Source organism: Peromyscus maniculatus, chromosome 2, assembly GCF_049852395.1.
Source record: "Peromyscus maniculatus bairdii isolate BWxNUB_F1_BW_parent chromosome 2, HU_Pman_BW_mat_3.1, whole genome shotgun sequence".
In the NCBI taxonomy this organism is placed as follows: Eukaryota; Metazoa; Chordata; class Mammalia; order Rodentia; family Cricetidae; genus Peromyscus; species Peromyscus maniculatus.
The window spans coordinates 72,486,127-72,508,083 of record NC_134853.1 but is presented as its reverse complement, the minus strand read 5'-3'; the positions used below and the strand labels follow the sequence as shown (position 1 = coordinate 72,508,083).

At 41.3% G+C, this 21,957-nt stretch overlaps 1 protein-coding gene across 2 annotated transcripts in view; it reads right to left on the bottom strand.

Annotated features, from left to right (window-relative positions):
• Stx17 (syntaxin 17) overlaps positions 1 to 10,466 on the bottom strand; it is a 57,448-nt gene extending 46,982 nt beyond the window's left edge. Inside the window, exons 1-2 of one of the 2 annotated variants that reach the window (XM_076564189.1) lie at positions 10,355 to 10,466; positions 2,921 to 3,099 (exon numbers count right to left, since the gene is read on the bottom strand). In XM_076564189.1, the coding sequence (XP_076420304.1) occupies positions 2,921 to 3,043 (123 nt within the window). In that variant the 5' untranslated portion in view covers positions 3,044 to 3,099; positions 10,355 to 10,466. Of the gene's footprint in view, positions 1 to 2,920; positions 3,100 to 10,203 lie in introns of both variants that reach the window. The other variant, XM_076564190.1, reaches the window with a different exon arrangement.
• Positions 10,467 to 21,957: the final 11,491 nt, after the last annotated feature.

The window sequence follows — 21,957 nt, the reverse complement described above, 5'->3', positions numbered from 1 at the left end:
GCCCTCTCTGCAGGGCCCACGAGAGAAGCTGGGGAGCCTGGGCTCCAAGCCTAACAAAGGCAAAGATGAGATGGTGTACCCAAGCAGCCTGGACCAGCTCCGAGTGATGGTGAGCCTGTCATCTTCCTTGCTCACTTTCCTTCTCTTAGGTCAGATGGATGGTCACATAATGTGTGGTATACCCACTCCTTTTAGCTCCCCGCAAACCCCACTTCATTCCTGCTACAGCATCACCTCTAATAAAATAACTCCAACAGGTATACTGGGGTTAAAACGTGGATGTTCAATCTGTAAATGTTAAGGTCTACTTCACAGGGTTGTGTCAAGATAACATGTTTAAATATAAGGTGATGACATCAGTCAGAGCACACTTCACAGGAAGTACCAGAGCTGGTATTTGAACAAAGAACAAAGCTTGAATGGAGGCAAATGATGGGGTGCATGTCATTAACAGATGTAAGACAGAAAGTAAAATTACTCAGGGCCATACCTCCTCTGCCTTCTTTACTGAGGAATTCACCTTCAAAATAGAACAGTGCTAACAAGATCATTAGGAAGAAAATGAAGCTGGGTAGGACGGAGCATGCCTGCAGGTAATGGATGGCTTCCATTACCCTGAGAGATGAGATGGAGGCAAACCTAAGACAAACAAGCTCCACCTTATCTGATAAGCCATTTGGGGGTTTTCTCACCTGCTTCTCAGCCATACAATAATTCATATAAATCCTGTGTGTACATCCCTCACAGTAAGTTTCTTCTTAGACCCCAACAATATGAAACAAAGAAAACTGTGTTCCAAGTTGGCTATCTTGTAGCTCCTATTTACTGTGCTAAACCTATGACACACTGGCTAAGAAAGCTTAATGCTAAGGCTTCCAACTTCAGGATCACATGTTCACAACCATTATCATGTGTAAGAGTGCACAGCTGAAGCCTACGGAACATGGCCCAGGTGTCCACAGCACACTGCTCTCTTTGTTCTCGCTGCTGCAGAATCGCTCTGTAAAGGCTTACCTTCAATTTCCCTCCAGTCTGGCTTTTTTCTTTTAAATTCGTATTGGATGACTGATGGCCAGAATAATAAATATTGTATCTTTCCACACCTTTTCCTCAAGAAGAATATGCCTTTTTGAAAGTGAGGCACTGTAATACACCTGGAGCCTAACTTTAGTTAACTGTCCGGCACAGAGTGAGCTCTCCAGTCTTTAAATATGTTTACATGTCACAGCCTAGCCATCCAAATATGCTAGTCAATCCTGTACAGACAAAGAGGTATGTTCATAATTAATCTAGAAACCCTACAGACAGTGAAATGTTCAAGCATATTTTTTAAAAGCATAAATCAATATGAGTTTGCCTTCTTAGCTTTAGATATTATCATCTGTTTGTCCATTATAATTATCTGATAATGTCTGAAGGTTTCATAATAAGTAAAAATGCTAAAAGAAACATGTTCAGGCAGGGCAGAATCAATGGCACTAACTCCAGACAATTCTCTTCCGACACCTGGCACAACTAATCCAATCAGTAACGGACCCATTCCTTCCGACCCTGCTGCAGGGGTCTCACCTCCCGTCGCCGATAGGACTGCACACACATGCAGCGAGGCTTGAAGAGCAATGAGAGGCATTTTCACACAGAATAAGAAAGACGTGTTCAATCTCAAACAGGCAAAGTAGGACAATAAGGGGAAATGGCTTTAATAGTCCACAGACCTCTTGCTTCTACCTTTCAGACTCGATTCATCTACCTAATTCTTATCATCTTTGTAATGGAGAAATCGGTATAGCTCAGGACTGTGAAGCACATCTTATCAAATCTTTTACACATTTTTAACGCTGTAACAATATAGAAACAGAACTGTTTACTTTGCATTGCTCAACTCTAGGTAGAAGATTTGGTATGTTTCTCTATCCCATGAGCAAAGCATGGAATCCTTTCACATGCTTCCATTCCAAGATAACCAGTTTACCAGACAATCCCTTCTGCATCCTTACAGGTTATAGCTATCACTTACGTCTTACATGTAAAGAAGAGGAATTAAGAGATGAAAAAAATATTAATCCTGAATTCTAAAAAAAAAGCCCTCAAAGAAATTTCCATTTCAGACATCTTAGAATTCAGTTTCTGTGTTTTTTCAAAAGCACTTAAATACTAGAAAAATTGGTAGGAGAAAACAAATTGGTATTTTTAATGAATAGAGCTTATATTGAAAGGCTTATTGACCACAGAGTCTACCCTAATCCTAAAATTAAAAAAGAGAAGTCGATGTTTAAATGCTTAAAGCAGAAGACAACCCACCTTTCCAAGTCAGAGCTCAGTTCTCAGTAAACCTGAGGCTGCTGTAATTGTCACAGCCCCACATCACAGCCTGTCCACGGCAGGGTCTATGATGGTCTCTGAGCAGCTCATCTACCCTCTGCCTGCTTCCCCAGCCCTCCTTGGCAGTACTTCCCAATCTGGGCCTTTGTCAAAGAGAAGCAGCGAAGAAAGGGAATTCCCTCCCATTACACAATGATTTACATCTTTACATGAAGAGGACAGAAGTTACTGATGGGCACAAGTTCAAAACACTTGCCATGGGGTGAATGAGATTAAGGCAGCTCCATCAGCCACAGCTCCCACCTTCCCATTATGGGGCACTATCAAATAGTTTGAGTTTAATTACTAACTACCTAAAGCCTCCACATGTAAATTAAAAAGGTATAAACTCTACTCCTATCACCCTTCCTTGACATAATAAAGAGAATATATGAGCATTACATTTGTAGAACATGAGACCAGCTTAAAAAGTGAATGCTGCTCTATCAGTGAAGTGGGGGTGTCTTAGGAAGTCTCAGGTTCTCTGCTCAGCTGAAATCATAGACAGCAAGCAAGAATCCATGCAGGTACCTGCTTCTGCAGTAGAAATGAACCTCACCTTCTCAATGTTTATCTGGTGTTTTCTTAACCTCTCCAGGTCTGTCGGGATCACTATCTTTGTGAATTTCTGGATAGCTGGTTCAAGTCGGCGTAACTTCACCTTTTCTTCATCCTCAGACATCCTAAAGCCTGTTAAGCCTCTTCCACTGTAGCGGCTCTTCTCTCATGCAGAAACACCTACAAAGGAACGTTTAAGAATGCTTTTACAACAGGTTCTGTTCTTTTTAGAAATAAGGAATACATGCCGGGCGTTGGTGGCGCACGCCTTTAATCCCAGCACTCGGGAGGCAGAGCCAGGCGGATCTCTGTGAGTTCGAGGCCAGCCTGGGCTACCAAGTGAGCTCCAGGAAAGGCGCAAAGCTACACAGAGAAACCCTGTCTCGAAAAACAAAAAAACAAAAAACAAAAAACAAAAAACAAAAAACAAAAAAAAAAAAAAAAAGAAAGAAGGAATACAGAGATGGAGAGACAGCTCATCAGTTAAAAGCACTGGCTGCTCTTCCAGAGGACCCGGGTTTAGTTCCCATCACCCACATGATGGCTCACAACCACTTCTAACTCCAGTTCCAGTTCTGATACCATTTTCTGGCTCCCTCTGGCACTGTATACATGGTGCACAGACATACATGCAGGCAAACATTCATATAAATTTTTTTAAAAAAAAATCAACCAATATGTAATTACTCTTTACTCCAAATACATACTAAACCCAAAATTGAACTTGAATGGCTTGGTTTTTCTATGAAATTATGTATATTAAAATATTATTTTTATTAAAGTAGTATCTAGCCATTCTCAAATACTTTTCAAACTGTTTTATTTTCATAGCACAGGCAGGACAGGAACTATGTAACTCTAGGCTGGCCTGGAAACCCCGATCCTCCCACCTTTACCTCCCAATCTACTCTAGAATGTTCAGAAAATATGTGGGGGCCCATGACATGGCTCAGTGGGTAAAAGAGCTTACCACCAAGTCTGAAGACCTGAGTTCAATACTTGGGACCCACCCAGTAGAGGAAAAGAATTGACTTCTCTAACTAATATGGTACATGTGTCTACATGGGCACACACACTCTAAATAAAAATACAATCAAAAAGTTTAAAGAAAATACAAAAGTGAACAGAATAAAATAAAACTATCAATGATCTGCTCAACCTTAAGTACCTATTCTTTACATTTTGATGGCTCTCTCCTAGGGTCTTTTGCAATGTTAAGTATGTATGTAAACATCACTAAAAATGAGGACTTCCTAATATACTTTGGATAGCGAATAGCCATCTTTCAAAAGAATTGCCAAATAGCAAAACTGTAAGGAAAATTTTCACTCAATGTTTCTACTTATATCAAACTCCACTTCCAACGTCATCATAATATAATTGTGTAATTATATACTCCAAGTACACTGCAGAATACAGAACTCCTTTCACTGAAGGCCCTCATCTCTTCCTTTTTAAATAAGGTGACTAGCAATGTCTGCTAAATGACCGGCAATAGAACTCCAATAAGAAGCATATTTATAAGAGCAGGAGACAGCTCAGTGGGTAAAAGCACTTGCTGCCAAGACACAACCTGAGTTCGATTCCCAGGTCCTCCATGGGAGAGAACTGACTCCCTCTGACCTCCACATGCACACTGTAGCACACAAATGACATACACAAATAAATAAATGTACTTAAGTTTTTTTTTTTTAAGAACCAGATTCCCTGCAGATATATGGATGTGGTTTTGTGTTTTGTTTTTTATTTTTTGTTTTTTCCCCTGTGTCACCAGGATTCTATAGCCATATAAAAAGTCCCAGCATATGCTTCTGGGGACAAGACAGGAGAGGTAGGAGCTGGAAGTGAGCATGCTCCAGAATCCCACACTGGCTTTTTTTTTTTTTTTTTTTGTTTTTTGTTTTTTTGTTTTTTTTTTTTTTCGAGACAGGGTTTCTCTGTGTAGCTTTGCGCCTTTCCTGGGACTAACTTGGTAGCCCAGGCTGGCCTCGAACTCACAGAGATCCGCCTGGCTCTGCCTCCCAAGTGCTGGGATTAAAGGCGTGCGCCACCACCGCCCGGCCACACTGGCTTTAACTAAACAAATTTTACTTACATCAATTTTATAAATTTGAACTTCTAACTGATTTTACATAAATGCTTAGCCAAGCTTGAACACTAACAACATATATCATGCCTTGATGCCACCTCTTTAGGCCACAGGCCAACAATAATAAAGTTGAACATATAATCCTGTTGGGTTAATGGTTTCCTAGTCCAGGTCTCATATAGATACACATTCGCGTATTGATTCTGTGAGACCCTGACTCTTTAAGATCACTGTTTTCAGATTCTCAAAGAGATCTAATGCCCCCAAACATTAAGAACTGCTTTAAATAAGTTCTGTTTTTCTCCTTTCTTCCACAGTTGAAAATCTTGAAGCAAAGGCTATAAAAAAAGACTTCCACTACCCATAGCTAAGAACTTGGTTCTTATGCCTAATACAAGCTCCCAAGGAAAATGTGTAGGCACCAGAAAAGTTAAAACTGAACCCCAGAGGAGACAGGAACTAGAGAGACATGGAGAAGTAGAGCATGAAAAGAGACAGACTCAAGAAAAACAAACAAACAAAAACAGAAAATAACACAGGGCCTGGGAATGAGAAAGTGATCAAAAAGAAAAGAAATGTCAAATCTATTCTTAAATATACAAAGACATAAATGAAGAAACAGACTTTTCAAAGTCTGTGTGAAAGAAGGAGTGGATTGTTGTTACAAAAGAGTTAACAGGCCAATTGGAACATAAAGCAAGTAAAAAAAAAAAAACCCTCTAAACTGAAAAGAGAGGACTAGTTAATGGAAGCTATCAGAACTCGGAAGATGAAAAGATGAAGAATATAAATGAGGAGATAAAGAACATAAATTCACAAGCTGAGTAACAAATAGAAAAGAACACAGAAAACAACCAACAGAAATTATTCAAAGGAAATATTCTGAGAATTAAGGCAGAAGATCTCAAGTTGAAAAAGCACAGAGCCCTGCTAGTATAAATAAAAACAAACTCACCTAAGCACATGACAGGAAACTGCAGAGCATCAAGGACAAAGGGAAAAAATCTTAAAAAGCAAACTAGAGATAACAGATAAATGAAAACAACAAATGCAGCCAACTTTTCATCAAAGCAATATATCAAAAGATAGGAATGTCTTCAAAGTACTAGGGAGTTGTTACATACCCAGGCAAATTATCATTTATGGTAAAGTCAAAATAATTATTTTCATACATGCAAGACTGAATTTAATAAACTGCTCATTAAAAGAACTACTAAAAGGAGAGGGAGGAAAAGAGGTAGATGAGAGAGAGAGACAGAAAGTGTGTGTGTGTGTGTGTGTGTGTGTGTGTGTGTGTGTGTGTGTGTGTTCATGAACATTTCTTTTTGGTGCATCTCAGGATCCTGAGAGTCTGTTAAGGTATTTGGTAGGTAATGTGGTCAATAAACATTTATTGAATTCACCCTTCTCCCCCTCAAAACACTGCAAAGGAGTGTAAAAAAACATGTTTTAACAATAAAGAAAATAAAAGGATAGAATAAACATAGTAACCTATTACTGGACTCAATGGATGAATGAATGTTGGATTTATTTGAATAACATGATCAAGTATATGGAAAATGTTACCATGTAAATATTTCTATTGCGTACTTACTTTTAGTAGCATAGGATTACATTGTGAATGTTCCATAATCTAATCATCTATTGTATGCTATTTAAGTTGATCTCAATTTTCCACTATTATAAGTGAATTGTGATTACTTTCCTCATACATTAATCTATACTACCACCATGATTATTTAACACAGACAGCTAAAAATAGAAATATTAAGCAGACACACTTTTAAGTTTTAAAAATATACACATTGCCAAATGTGCCATAAAAGGTTCTTATGGTTTACATTCCACCAGAAGCACTTCTCCATATTCTAACCAAAGGTCTGATTAGTGGGGAAAAAATGGTGTCTCAAGAGACTTTTCTACAGAAGTTCAGTCTCCTTCTAACTAGAATTTAAAATATTTTCCTCTATCATTTTCTGTTTTTACAAAATTGTAATATATAGTTATATATTATATCTGAGAGCATAGCATTGAAATGATTGCAGGCACAATGTTATCATAACAAAATATTGTCTAGTATGGCATCACATCATGGAACCGTTCACATTTGTCGCCTGTTGTAGGAAGATCCCAGTTCAATATCAGAATGTGCTGTACAAGTGTGTTTAAATACTGACTGAAAGTACATTCCAGCACTTTTTATTTTTTTTACTCATAAAGATGGCACATGTTACATGATTAAAACACTAAACTAAAAAAAGGATAAAAGATCTCACACCTGTAAAAATGTCCAAAAATATACAAAGTGCCTAAGTTCCCAAACTTCTGTGAAGTTGTTATATTATTTTAATGGTTTAAAAAAGTATAAAATATTTGTGATAGAATTTATTCTGTCATGGTGAGGAGATATACAGCTATTTGCACTTGTCAAAACCAATGGAACTGTATGCACCAAAGAGTAAATGCTACTGCATAAAAATTTAAAAACACGAAGATGCAGGAGAAATGTAAAACAAAAAGTAAGCTATCAAAAATAAGGCTGCATTACCACGGCACTAAGTGGGGAAAAAAGCAATCAAAGCCCAGAACATAGTCGTTTTGCCAAACATTGTAAGGCTAAAGATTAAAACAGATGGACTTTGTTTTCTCTGTTGCAGAACATTTGTTTAACTATGTAAAGATGTGTTGTATTTGTTTAATTATATAAAGATGTGCTGCTGTTTTACCTTGCCTGCCTAAGGCACCTGAGTGGTTTAATAAAAAGCTGAATGGCCAATAGCAAGGGAGGAGGTGTAGAAAGGACTTCCAGGTAGGGAAAGTAAGTAGGAGGAGGAATTTAGGCTGGGGAAAGAAAGAAAGACAGACACAGAGGAAGCAAGAAAGTAGGACATACAGAATGAAAGAAAGGTAAAAAGCCCCAGGCAAAATGTATATGAATAGAAACAGGTTAAATTAAGTTAAAAGAGCTAGTGGGACAAGCCTACCCTAAGGCCAAGCAGTAATAATTAATAATAAGTTTCCATGTCTTTATCTGGGAGCTGGTTGGCAGCTCAAATAAAATTCCAACTACATCTCTCAGTAGTATATTTTAGATATCCTGGAATTACTGTCTGCCCATACCAGGACTGAACAAATAAGGAAACATTTCCCAGAAAGTGAGTCAGTTCTCACTGTCAGAGAACAAGTAGGAGCCAATATCAGGATGAACCTGGTGGTATGAAGACAGATATACCATTCTGCACTTTTATTTTTTAAATCTATACAAACAGATACATAAATATTGATCTTGCATACACATGAGTGTATACATGCATATATTGCTGTCCTTTGTGAGGCTCTGAAAGCAATGGCATCCTAGTAGCAGTGAGCACCCCTGGACCACAGCTGTTGGTATCTAACACCATCCTGAAAGACAGAGGGGCAGCAAGCAAAACAAGAGAGAAGGAAACGGGGAGTCCTTGGAGAAGTGGTTGATTCCAGGACTGGGGCAGGGAGGACACAGGGGTACAGAAAAAAAGGACAACACAAGACCTCCCACTGGTCAAAGTGAGAACAACTTGATATATTAAGTGCATAATAACAGAAAAATAATCATATGGGACTTTGTTTGGGTTTGGGTTTTTCTAAGACAGGGTCTCTCTGGCTGCCCTGGAACCCAGCTCTGTAGACCAGGCTGGCTTTGAACTCAAGAGATCTGCCTGCTTCTGCCTGCCAAGTGCTGGGATTAAAGGTGTGTGCCACTACTGCCCAGCAATCATAGGAGTTTGACACAAAGAACTGAATACAGATAAAGAAATAGGAAGAATGGACAGCTCCTTCTTAGAGAAGAATTCTAATGAAGGAAGAAGGGAAACTGAAGGGTGCCACGGTACCAACGTAATAGTACTTGGAGAATTACTGGAGTAGCAATTGCTGTGGAGAATCCCCCAGACACCAAGTTTAACTCAGTGATTAAGGTTGACACCACAAGCAGCAGGTCGCGTGCCAAGGATCCATGGCGGCATAAACTGCAAAGGGTACTTATATTTTGTGGTATTCTGAACAAAAATGCAACAATCTAATCACAACAAACTATAGCCAAATTCCCACTTGAAAGGCACTACCAAGACTCCTGGATCTTCAAAAGCATAAAAGTCACCAGACTGTCCAGGATTAGAAAAGGTGATGGTGCCATGTAGATAAAGAATGAGGCTGGGTCTTAGATCCCATTGTAGAACACAGAAAGTACTCTAACAAAAAGAATGCTATTTAACAGGAGACCCAGTTAAATCTAAAATTAATCTCTCGCTCTCAGTGACTGTATGGTATGTAAAATGTTAACCCAAGGGAAGCTGCAGTCTTCTGTATTACTTGTGGGATCTCTCTGTCTCTGTCTCTGTGTCTCTCTCCTCTGTTGTTTTGTTTTGTTTTTCAAGACAGGGTATCTCTGTGTAACCATGGCTGTCCTGGAACTCGCTCTGAAGATCAGGCCGGCCTTGAACTCCCGGAGAGCGCCCTGCCTTTGCTTTGGGAGTGCTGGGATTAAAGGCGTGTACCACCACCTCCCAGCTACTTGTGCAAACTATCAGTAACTGTAAATTACTCCACAGTTTCTGTTTTGTGTTTATATTTGTGCATGTTTAAGAATTGCTGTTTCATGACCGAAAGAACATTTAGAAGCCGGAATGGCGGCGATCATTTTCCAGGCACACACATTTGCAGTGGGAGGCGTCAAGTGCTTTGCAAACTTGATCTCCAGGTACTTGCAACTAAGATGAGATGGGTACCATGGTACTCAGGGTCCCGAAGAAGAAAAAGTACTCAAATGTGAAGTAGATTACTGGAGACTTACTTAGAAGCCAAAGAGGCCCTTTCCTAAAAAAATGTCCCAAACAGCCCACAACACCATCCCTCAAAGTAACTGGTCCCCTTGGGCTTTGTGGGAGGCGCAAGGAGTGTTGACTTTAGAGTGCAGGCCCGGACCCCGCAGCTGGGGCCTCTCCGCGTCCCGCCTGGGCACCGGCGTCGCGTCGTCCCCCTCGGCGGCGTCACCAGGGCGCACCCGGGCCACACCGACCGCCCCCAGCGGCGCGGCTGAGCCGGCGACCCGACGACCCAGGGCCCGGGGCGTCTCTCCAGAGCGACCCCGGAGGCCTTGGCACCGCGGGGTCCCGTCCTCCCCGCGCCCGCCGGGACAGCTGCTCCAAAACTGAAACCTGGGAGGCTCGGCCACTTCTGGACGCGGCGCTCGCACCGACCCAAAGCCGGGCTTGCTGCCTGGCGCCTCTCACGGACGTCCACACCCCGGCCGGCGCTGCCACACCGCAGCCCAGCGCCCCTGGAGGAGGCCGCCCCTCAGCCCCTTACCTCCCGCCTAGAAGCTCGAGGCCGTCGATATTCACAGCGCAGGCGCAAGAGGGGCGGGGCATCTCCAGGGGGCGGGGTCAGGTGGTCCCGCCCCCTATCGTCCCAGCGGGAGGGGAGGTAGGACCCGCAGGGCCAGCCCCTGGAGGATCGGAACTACATGTGCTTTGTAGGTCGCCTTGTGGGCTGTGTCCACGACAGTTTACATTTGGATACCCCTCTGCATGTTACAGTTTTCCTGCGCATTTTGTCGGGTTCGTTGAATTCTGCAGGCGAGGACGACCACGTGTCCTTAGCTCTTTAGGTGTGTGGAAACAAGCTCAGAGAGGTGTGCCTTCGCCCCGCCCCCCAAAGCTCCTGAGTGACAGGCTGGAGGTTGCGGGGGGGGGGGGGTGGGGGGGTGGGGTGGGGGGGGTGGGAGGGTGGCAGGGGTCCTTAATGGCCAAGGGCACAGGTGGAAGCAGGGACGAATTGTGGTTTTGTCCAGAGCCTGCTGCAGCGCTTTGAGCGTCTGTCCTTATTAAAATGATAGTTGGTGACTTTGAGGCTCAGCACAGATTTGAAGTGACTCACTCCAGCTCAGCCTGTTTGTGACAGAGCTGTACTCACAGCTGATTTACCTAATTTCCTTCTCAAGTCATTCCAGTTGGACAAGCTGCTGCAAGAACAAGCTCTGAAGTGTGTACAGGTCACTGGTCCTCCTCTCTGAATGGTTATACCACCAGACCCAGCCAACTAATAAGCGTGTGTGTGTGTGTGTGTGTGTGTGTGTGTGTGTGTAGATCCGAATATTGCTTAGAATGGTTCCCCTGATGATGTAGTTTTCAACAATCTTAAGGATGTTCATATCAACTCTAAGGAAACTCAATTCTTAAGGTCTGCAAGTGGAATGGAAGTGGAGGGAGAATTTTGGCCCTCAGATTAGGGGTTTAAAAAAGTATTAAAAGCAATTTCTAAAATAAAGCATACTACTTGCTAAGTGATTTGGATTTTCTTTGGGGAATACTGGAGGCTAGTGTTTACGGTACCCTTAGTTTAAAGAACGAGGTATCAATCAAATTTTCATCCTAAAGAGAAAAATAAAGACATTAGGCAATACCATAGGAAACACTTTTTTTTTTTTTTAATGTCAGAATTAGTTAAACAAGAAAGCTAGGGCAGGGTTTAACTGGTAAAATGCCTGCTGTGCAAGATTGAAAACCCCGAGTTCAGGCACCCAGCACTCAAATAGCCAAGCTCTGTGGCATGTTTTTGTAATCCTAACACTCTGGAGACAAATGGGGGATCCATGAGCGAGCTGGCCAGCTGGCTAGCCGATCTTGCTGAATTGGTGAGCTATGGGTTCACTGAGAGACTATGCTGTCATGCACGCCAAAAGATTGAATTAAAGAGAATTGGTGTTGAGTTCTGAAAAGGAGGCCTCCAGTGCAAGAGGGAGCCATGGCACTCTAGGATTGACTTTGGCCTTCTTGGTGGTTATATGATGTTTGCTATAACTTAGGTGTGTCATGTAGAAAGATAAAACCACTTAATCTAACAGTTTGGCTAGCTACACATATAATCTTTCAATATGTAGACATAGGTGTGTGACCTTTTTGCTCTTGCCCTAAGCCATAAAGTTATTAGAGTCAGATCTGCTGGTACAAGACAAAGTTTTCCTGAGATCCTAACTGAACCCAGTAGATCCTAACCAAAGAAAACAGAAAGCAGTATACATTTTGGAAAGAAACTGAAAAGAAATTACTGTCTGGTAGCATGATTATGTTCACATAGAGCTGGCAGGGATGCATTGAAACAAATTCAAGGTGATCAGAAAGGCAGCTTTCCTAAATGATAATCACAAGTTCAAAGACGTAGCAGGAAAGTGAACACCCAGAAACAAGTATGCTTGTGTTTATGAGGAACCACAGATGAGAGAGTGCATGTGGCATCTGTCTTTTGGGGTCTAGGTTACCTCACTCTCTATAATATGTCTTAGTTATTTTTCTACTGCTATGACAAAACACCACGATGAAGGCAACTTATTAAAAAGAGCATCTAATTGGGGGATTGCTTACATTTTTAGAGGGTGAATCCACATAGTCTTCTTTTTTTTTTTTGAGAAAATATCTTTTATTTTTTTATTTTAGTAAAATAAAATATAAGATAAAACAAAAATCATTACATTCAAGTTGGACAAGGCAACCCAACAGAAGAAAAAGAGCCCCAAGAAAAGTCACAAGAATCAGAGACCCATTCTTCCACACATTCAGGAGGCCCATAAAAATACTAAGATGAAAGACGTAATATATACACAGCGGACTGGGGACAGACCCATTCAGGCCCCGTGCTTACTGCTTCAGTCTCTGGATGTTCAAATGAGCTTTGCTCAGTTGATTTAGAAAGCTTTGTTCACCTGGTGTACTCCATCCTCTCTGGCTCTTACACTCTCTCTGTCTCCTCTTCCACAGGGTTCCCTTCCCCTTTATTGTTCTAACTACCTCAGGCAAAATTTTAACAACTCTCAATCAGCACACTCCTAGTTATTGCAGACACACCATCCTGGTGTTTCTACCATCTGGTGCTGCCACTGGATTGAACGTTTTCATGGATTAACTTCTTTGTTCTCTGATCTACTGTGTTGTCTCTTGCTACCACACAGATACAGACACAGGCACATGCCTGTGCATACACCCACTACCATTATCACCAAGCAATATGCTCATCTTTATGAAGAGTCTAGAGGTTTTTTTTTTAAAAAAAAAAATCACATTGCCTGGAGTACACACTGTAGGCAAACAGGGATACAAGGATTTTCTGTTTGTGTCCCTTTCACCATGTGTGGTGGTTTGGCCCCTAGACTCATGTGTTTGAATGCTTGGCCCATAGGGAGTGGCACTTTTGGAGGATGTGGCCTTGTTGGAGTAGGTGTGGCCTTGTTGGAGGAAGTGTGTCACTATGGGGATGGGCTTTAAGGTCTGATAAGCTCAAGTTTGGCCAGTGTGCACACAGTCGCCTTCTGCTGCCTGAGGATCAAGATGTAGCACTCTCAGCTCCTTCTCCAGCAGCACCATGTCTGCCTGCACGCTGCCATGCTTCCCACCATGATGATAATGGACTAAACCTCTGAAACTCTAAGCCAGCCCCAATTAAATGTTTTTTTTTCTTTTATAAGAGTTACTGTTTCTCTTGGTGTCTCTTCACAGCAACAGAAACTCTATGATACAATGCAAGCACTCGATCACCATTTTACATGCAGAATATCTTACAGGCTCAGATCTTCCTGTGAAACCCCTCACCTTCTCAGCTATTTTTCAGATGTTAGTTTACCTAGGTCAGGTGTTCTCAAAATGCAGGGTATCTAGGAATTGCTGCACAAGGCAGTATGCATAAAAACCACACTGCATGAATTTTATGGGCAATTTCAAGATTTTTCTAAGGTAATTATGATTTTGATGATATCAGAATTAATGTCACTGAATAAAGCAAACTTTATCATCCCAACTCATCTTCAGCTTTTTACTACATTTCACATTAGAAGATAACAAGCATGCTTCTTGTTGTTTAAGACAGGGAGGCACTCAGGAGGCAGAGCCAGGCAGATCTCTGTGAGTTCAAGGTCAGCTTGGTCTACATAGCGAGATCCAGGAGAGGTGCAAAGCTACACAGAGAAATCCTGTCTCGAAAAACAAAAACAAAAAAAAAACAACAAAAAAAAAAAGACAGGGTTTCTCTCTGTAACAGCTTTGACTGTCCTGGAACTCACTCTGTAGACAAGGCTGACCTCAAATTTACAGAGATCCACCTGTCTCTGCTCCTGAGTGCTGGGATTAAAGATATGCACCACCACCATCCGGCGCAAACATGCTTATTATTAAGATGATAATAAAAAATTGTTTAAACTTTAGCCAGTTATAATGCTTCTTGAGTCATGTGGTATCTTAGTTGTTATCATGGTCAATTATGTTACATGAAAGATGTACAGTCATATAAGTGAAGAAAAATTCCTCATGGACCCCAGCTACCTTTTAGTTTTATATTCATTACTTTCTTCAATTCTATAGAAATGAAATTCTCAATGTTTTCTTTGCATCAGTCCTTTCTGCAATCTAAAATATACCTTCCTCCTGGAATACTTTATAGCAATTGCAGCTCCCTCTCTGCATGTCCAGATCCTACCCATAAGTCCATTTCTTTGCTAGTATTCCTGAAGTTTCTAAATATGTCTCCTTCTTCCAGCTTACTAACTTATAATGCAATCTTCCTTAGACAATTACTTTCTATACCATAATATATCAATCAAGATGTTTTGTTGTCCCTGAAATTCTTTTCAATCTTTCAGCTTTGTGCTCAAAGTAATAATGGTAACAATGATTGGATAATTATGGTATATGGAGAAGCATATAACACAGTACATAAAATATGCAGTATCTTGAGGGAGAGGAGGAATACTCTATTAGAAGGTATTTTCAAGGAGAGATGGCTTAGTGGTTAAGAGCACTGGCTGCTCTTTCAGAGGACCTGGGTTTGATTCTCAACACCCATGTGGTAGCTCACAACTCCAGTTCTAGTGGATCTGAGGTCCTCTTTTGGCCTCTATGGGCACCAGATACACATGTGATTCACAAATAAACATGCAGGCAAAACACTCATACATATAAAATTAAAAAGAATAAGAAAAGTAAAAAGACGGTATCTTCACTGTGGTAATAAGTCATTCGGAAGTGGAGCTAGATTAATTGTAATATATATTTACACATACATATATGTGTGTATGCACATATATCATACTCTAGGGCAACCACAAAAAATTTAAAAAGGATAATTGGTGTATCAGAAGAGACAGAAAGGGAGAGGGAGAGAAAAGAAATAAAGAAAAAGTGCAAAGAACAGAAAACTCCATGGACACAGTTAATGGGAGAAATATCGCTAGCAATCCATGGAGTCTGCTTAAAGGACAAAGGCATTTATTAGAGAGAGAAACTCATGATACAGAACAGAGAAATTATTGCAGGATCCTGGAAGGGTGAGGCACAGTCCCACACTGTTCTTCTGCCTGAGATTGTCCCAGCATCCAAGTCCCACAAGGAAGTGCAGAAAGTCGCATACATGCATCCCAGATCTTAAGGGTCCCAAGCGGCCACGCCCCAGGGGTGTGTACTTCAAGGTCATAGGCAGGTGTAACAGTTACCTGCTACCTCACTAGGAGCGATGCTTCAAGGTCATAGCTAGAACAGCCACATGCAGTAGATATTAAACCAAATAATATCAATGACTTTAAGTGTAAATTGTAAGTATACACCATCTTTTGTAGGTATAACACCAAATAACAATATAACTCAACTATGCAGTGTCTACAAGAAACTCATTTTACATATAGAGACAGATATGTCCAGAGTAACTGGGATACAAGAAGAAATTCCCCATTGCTATAGTTTCCTAGGGCTGCAGTAACAAAGTACCACAGCCTAGGTGGCTTAACAACACGATTTTATTTCCTGACACTCTCTAGGCTGGATGTCTGAGATCAAGGTGCTCCAGGACTGTTTATTCCTGCAGGCTGTGAGGAAAGGATTTGTGTCAAGCTTCTTCCCTGAGCTCTCAGGTGGCGAGCCTCTCACTAACCCTTCATATTGCCTCTTCTCTTCAAGTCTGTCCAAATTTTCCCTTCTGAGAAGCACACCATTCACAATCAGTTAGGACCCACCCTGGTGATGTCATTTTAATTTAATTGCCTCTCTAAAGACCCTATTTCCAATCCAGTCATAATCTAGAGAGCTGGGAGTTAGCACTTGACAAATGAATATTTAGAGGGACCCGATTCAGCTCACCATATGCAGTGTTACCGTGAAAAGAAAGATGGAGAGGCTACATGAGTGTCAGAACAATGGAAGTCATCAGGGCAAGGGCCATGGTACCAAATAATGAAGGGCTCAACCCTCCAAGATAACAGTCTTTAATGTGGACGCACCTAACAACTGGAGGTCACAATGCTGCAGACAAAAACTAAGAGAGATGCAGAAAGAAAGAGAGACAAAGGGTCATGCAAACAGTGTGAAAATTAAGCTTATGAAACCTGCCATTTCTTCCCAGGGCAGCTGGATCGTTTCAAAGAACCAAGTGAGCAGAACAAAGGCAAAATTACTTTGGAGACACCAAATATTTCTACATTCTGGTTAGAGAACTCTCTTTCACAGGATTATCGAATCGCTCCCTCAGTCTTTTGACAACTGACACTCTCCCCAGTAAACCTTTTAATCCCCCAACTAGCGGAATACATTTAAGGAATTGGAAATCAACAAAATCCGCAAAGAGCCCCACCTCCCCTCTCCCACAGCCCAGCAAGTTCCAAATCCCATTGTCCTACCCGTTAGGGGATGTTTCTCCTTGAGTACAGGCTTCAGTGTTTTGCAAAAGATTTTTGAGTGATGTTTATATTTGCTATAGCCAAAGGTACACTAATATTTCTGGGCAGATCATTACTAACAGAAGAGAAGTCTGTACTTGTTCCTTGGAAATAAAATTGATAGGTCATTTTGCTAATGTAGGTGAACATTTGAGAAAAGCAATGCTCTGAACCTAAGTGGATGGTTTTAAATGTGGCAAGATTTCCTAAGCCCTCCCCTCACCCTCCCAACCCCCCCACCCCTGTGCTTAACATTTACTAAAGGACACAATTGATAATTTGAGCTTTCTAGACATCTGGTAAGTGCTTCCTTCCTTCTTTCAGGCAGTTTGACTCAACAGGCTTGCCAGCCACTGGAACTGTAAAATAATGACTGACAGTCAACAAAGATCCGTTTGCTACCTTCAGTAGCTTCCAATCTGGATAAATCAGCAGACACGTTAACAAGCGCAACACAATTAACAAGTGTTGAACCACTGTTGTCCACAAAAATGCTACAGAAAACAGTGCAGACCAGTGACGTGGGAGTCTAGTCAATATGCCGGGCTTACCAAAGGGCGGGATGAGCATTCAGAGTAGAAAAGTGACATAGTGAGAGACCATCACAAAAACATCACTGTGGTTTGTCCCCTCTAAGAACTCACGTTGAAATTTATTTCCTGCTGTGAGACATGAAGAGGTTGGGAACTTAACCCAACTGCAGTGTTTGGAGACAAGGCCTTTGGACGTGATTAGACTCACATAAGGTCATTAGGGTGGACCTGCCATAATTGAATCCTTGTGACTTACTAAGAAGAGGAGGAGACCAGAAAAGCCCCTACACACACACACACACACACACACACACACACACACACACACACACACACACACACTCATGTAGTGGGACGCACCAACGATGCTGAGGAACATTAGGTGACTGTCCAGGCTGCCAGCTGTCTCTGTCTACTCTTGAAAGACTCCTGAAAGTTGCCTGTGTCCTTCTCCCATTTCTCAGATGTTATTGTATTCCTTCTCAGGTCTTTGATGGGATTGAAGACTTAACAGTTACAGTTACAATCTTCTATCTTAGCTAGAACATATGATGTATTAGATTCAGGTTCTTCAGGATAGGGCACCTTTTGGAATGATCTCTGTAATGTGCCATCTACCCATTCTCCAGACATCTCTGGATCTTAGTATGTGTCTCTTGTTTGATATTGTTCGTGTTGGTTGTAGTTACATCTTGTCTAGGTCATTATCCCTTATTTCTCCTGGACAATATTTGATAATCATTCCAATTCTATATAGTTTTGTATTAGGTTAGAACTTTCTTATTTAGACAAAAAGGGGAGATGTAGTGGGTAGCTGTTCCAGCTTTGACCTGGAAGTACTACCCCCATTGAGGCTTCAGGTAACTATCACACCTATCAGGCGGGGCCCAGAGAGGAGCCCTTAAGACCTGAGATCTGCTGCTCTCTTGGTTCCTGGATCCTGGACACTGGAGGTAGACTGAGCAGAGTTCCTCTGAGAACACCACTGGACTGCAGTACACTTTTCCCGGACCCTGTAACCTATCCCTTTGCTTGTACGTTACCCCACAGAATAAACCTCCCTTTTAGCTACATGGAGTTGCCTTAATACTTCCACCAATACACTCACACAAAGACATACCTCTTCCCTGTCTCTTGCCATGGGATGTTCTGTGCTTCCTTGGATTCTGCTGGCATGAAGTATTGGTCAAAATAAACCCCTTTTCCATATAACTTAGTCTGCAGTGCTATTAGCAACAGCAAAACTAAGACAAATGTCCCTTATGATGCTCATTGTGTAGAAGATGAAAGCAGAACAGTTCCCCGTGAACTAAACCCCATGTCATAGAACATCAAAGGCATGATGCACCGTGTGTCCCATGCGAACAGTGCCTTCTCCTGGAATTGTATAACACTCCCTGTCAGCATAGGGTTCTTCTGGTCCTGAGATTGGGGAGAATTCAGTCCACTTTGAGTCTATCCCCAGACTGGTGCCTCACTCTGAGCAAAGGTGGAGAAAGCACAGCTGCCCTACTGAAAGATTTATGTTAAATTATTTTCCTCCCTGATGATGTCATTAGAAACACCTTAACGAGGAGCTCTTGTCAACATGTCCTGGTTCGTCCAGTGGATTCCTGGTAGACTTGGTCCTTATATCAGTCACAAAGGAAACCAAAAGTCTGAAGAGATTGATCTTTTCCCAGAGAAATCTTTGGTAAAGGGAACCCGAGTTTCAGAAAGAAAGTCAGTTCATTTGTAAAACAACCGTTCTTTTGTCCTTTGCCACTAGTAAAAGTGTTTATAGAAAAAGAAAATACATATAATGCATATATGATTTTAGATTATAACTCTCTCTCTCTCTCTCTCTCTCTCTCTCGTGTGTGTGTGTGTGTGTGTGTGTGTGTGTGTGTGTGTGTGTGTGTGTGTGGTTTAACAACTAAAGGAACCCAGGGGTAAAAGGAAGCCACATCAGCTACAAAAGTTCTCCCAGCACCCACTAGAAAGTATGGCCCTTAACAATGGCAGTCTCAATGGTTCTTGAAAGATGATGGTGATCTGTGGAGTGATCTATTGAGTTCTTACTTTTTAATTTTTTTTTATTTTTAGAGAATGTGATGATGTCAAAGTAAGGAAATATTTTTTTTTCTTCCAGTGAAATTGTAGTGAGAATGAAAAAATAAGACTTCAGCACAAGAAAGTGTTTTGCACTATATAAAATTTATGCCATTATTATTATTGACATAAGTGATGTACAAACTGAATGTCATGGGGGTTGAATGAGAGAAAGAGGCCACATTTCATTTAGAAAACAAGTGGAAAATGGTATCTCCCACTGGGTCAGTTACTTGTTGCTGTGACAAACGAGCTAACAGAAGCAATCTAAAGAAGCTGATTTGGCTCACAGTCTCAGAGGGCTCAGTCATCCGTCACAGTTAAGAGGGCATGGTAGCCGGGCGGTGGTGGCGCACGCCTTTAATCCCAGCACTCGGGAGGCAGAGCCAGGCGGATCTCTGTGAGTTCGAGGCCAGCCTGGGCTACCAAGTGAGCTCCAGGAAAGGCGCAAAGCTACACAGAGAAACCCTGTCTCGAAAAACCAAAAAAAAAAAAAAAAAAAAAAAAAAAAAAAAAAAAAAAAAAAAAAAAAAAAAAAAAAAAAAAAAAAAAGAGGGCATGGTAGCAGAAGCAGCTTCATCCATGGCAGCAGGGGCAGCTCCATCCATGGCAGCAGGGGCAGCTCCATCCATGGCAGCAGGAGCTTGCAGAGTGGCTGGGTCACACCCTGGCTACTGACTAGGAAGTGAGTCTTGAAATCAGAAGAATAACTGGACTAAAACTCTCAAAGGCTCATTCCAGGTAAGCTACCTCTGCCAGCCAGGCTCCACCTCCATAAACAGGTCCACCAGATGGGAAACAGATATTTAAACACATTGCCTGTTGGGGACATTTTGAATTCAAACCATGGGGCTGGTGAGATTGCTCAGTGGTTAAGAGCACTACCTGCTCTTCCAAAGGACCCGTGTTGAATTCCCAGCACCTACAAGGCTATTCACAGCTGTCTGTAACTCCAGTTCTGGGGCATTTGATGCCCTTTTCTGGCCACTGTGGGTATGTGGTACATAGACATATCTTTGGGCATACAGATAAAATAAAAAAAAAAACTTAAGCCATTACATTGCATTTAATAAGGATATGGTCTGAATAGAGCTTGGTTTCTGCAATGAAGAACAGGGACTATGATCCTTGCTCTGACTGCAAAGGATGAATCACAAGAAATGACAGACTTATGCACTTGTATTTTGTGCACTTATAGAACACTAAAAACAACAAACAAACAAAAACAAAAGCAAAATGCTACTTTGATAGCTACGATTGGTAAATGATATATTAGTCTTATGTAATTAATTTTAAATAAGTTGGTGTTCAGTAGGTACAGCTGGCAGGGGAAGGCCTTCTAGATAGAGATGAGGACTGGGAGATTTTAGTTAACTTTATAGAATGATTGAGAGCCTTGCTGGAGGAAGTACATCACTAGGGTGAGTTTTGAGGATTGCATAGCTGGGCTTCACTTCCTGATCCACGTCAGCTTTCTGACTGCCAGGCAGGGCTCCTGCTCCTACTGCTGTGCCTTCTCTGTTGTGATGGGCTGTATCCCCTTGGCGACTGTAGGGAAAATCAAACCCTTTCTCCATTAAGCTGTTTTCTGTCAGGGTGTCCTGTCACAGCAACAGGAAAGCACCTACTAACTGCTGGACTTCCATGAACCTCCATGAACGTAAGCCAGGTCTCCACAGATGTGCCAGTAGACCAGTTTGGTGTAGACAATACCTCACATCACAAAGAACCTGGAATGTTGTACTTCTCTAAAGAATACAAAAAACTTATGAATTAAAGAGTTGAAAAACTTATGAATCATAGAACTGTTTCCTTCTCTGTATTGGTGATTCATAAGCCAAAGCCAACTTTGGTGAGGATACAGGACTTCAAAGTATTTGAATATGAATCCTCTCCTCAGTTTATTTATCATTCCTTGTTTTTTTTTTATGAATTCTTGTTGAATTATAGATAGTTTAGTAAATTGCTTTCAATTCATTTCAGAATGAGGTTATAAATAGATACCAACCCCTGCTTTTATTTCTTGTTTAATTAACTTTTTGTGAAGATGAGTTGAAACATCCCCAGGGGAAACTGACACAGATGGTGAGTGTTGAAAAGTAACATTACAACCATTACTTTTGGGCACTAACACTGTCTCCCAACTTTTAAATTTTGATGAAAGTCATGTATAACAAAATAACTGATTATAACAAATCTATTGGCAAATGGGTATTTTGCATTTAAAGCTTGAATTTTGTTTTCAAAAGAGTTCAAAATGCAAACTTAAAATCTCTAAATCTTTTTTTCTGTGCTGGAAAAATTCTGTTTACCAGTATAATTCCTAACTATATTCTAAATACTTAATCCTTATTACCCACAGGTATGGCTCCCACTTCTCACCAAAAAAATTTCTTTGTTTGTTTTGAAACAGGGTCATTCTATGTAGCCCTGGATGTCCTGTAACTTGCTTTATAGACTAGTATGGCCTCCAAAGAAGCTTATTTTTGCAGCAGACAGATGCAATCAAAGAAAACCACAATTGATGCCCAACCCCAATAGACAGACCTACAATACAACCCCTACTCAAGGCTCAGGGGTGTCTTCTAGATACATCA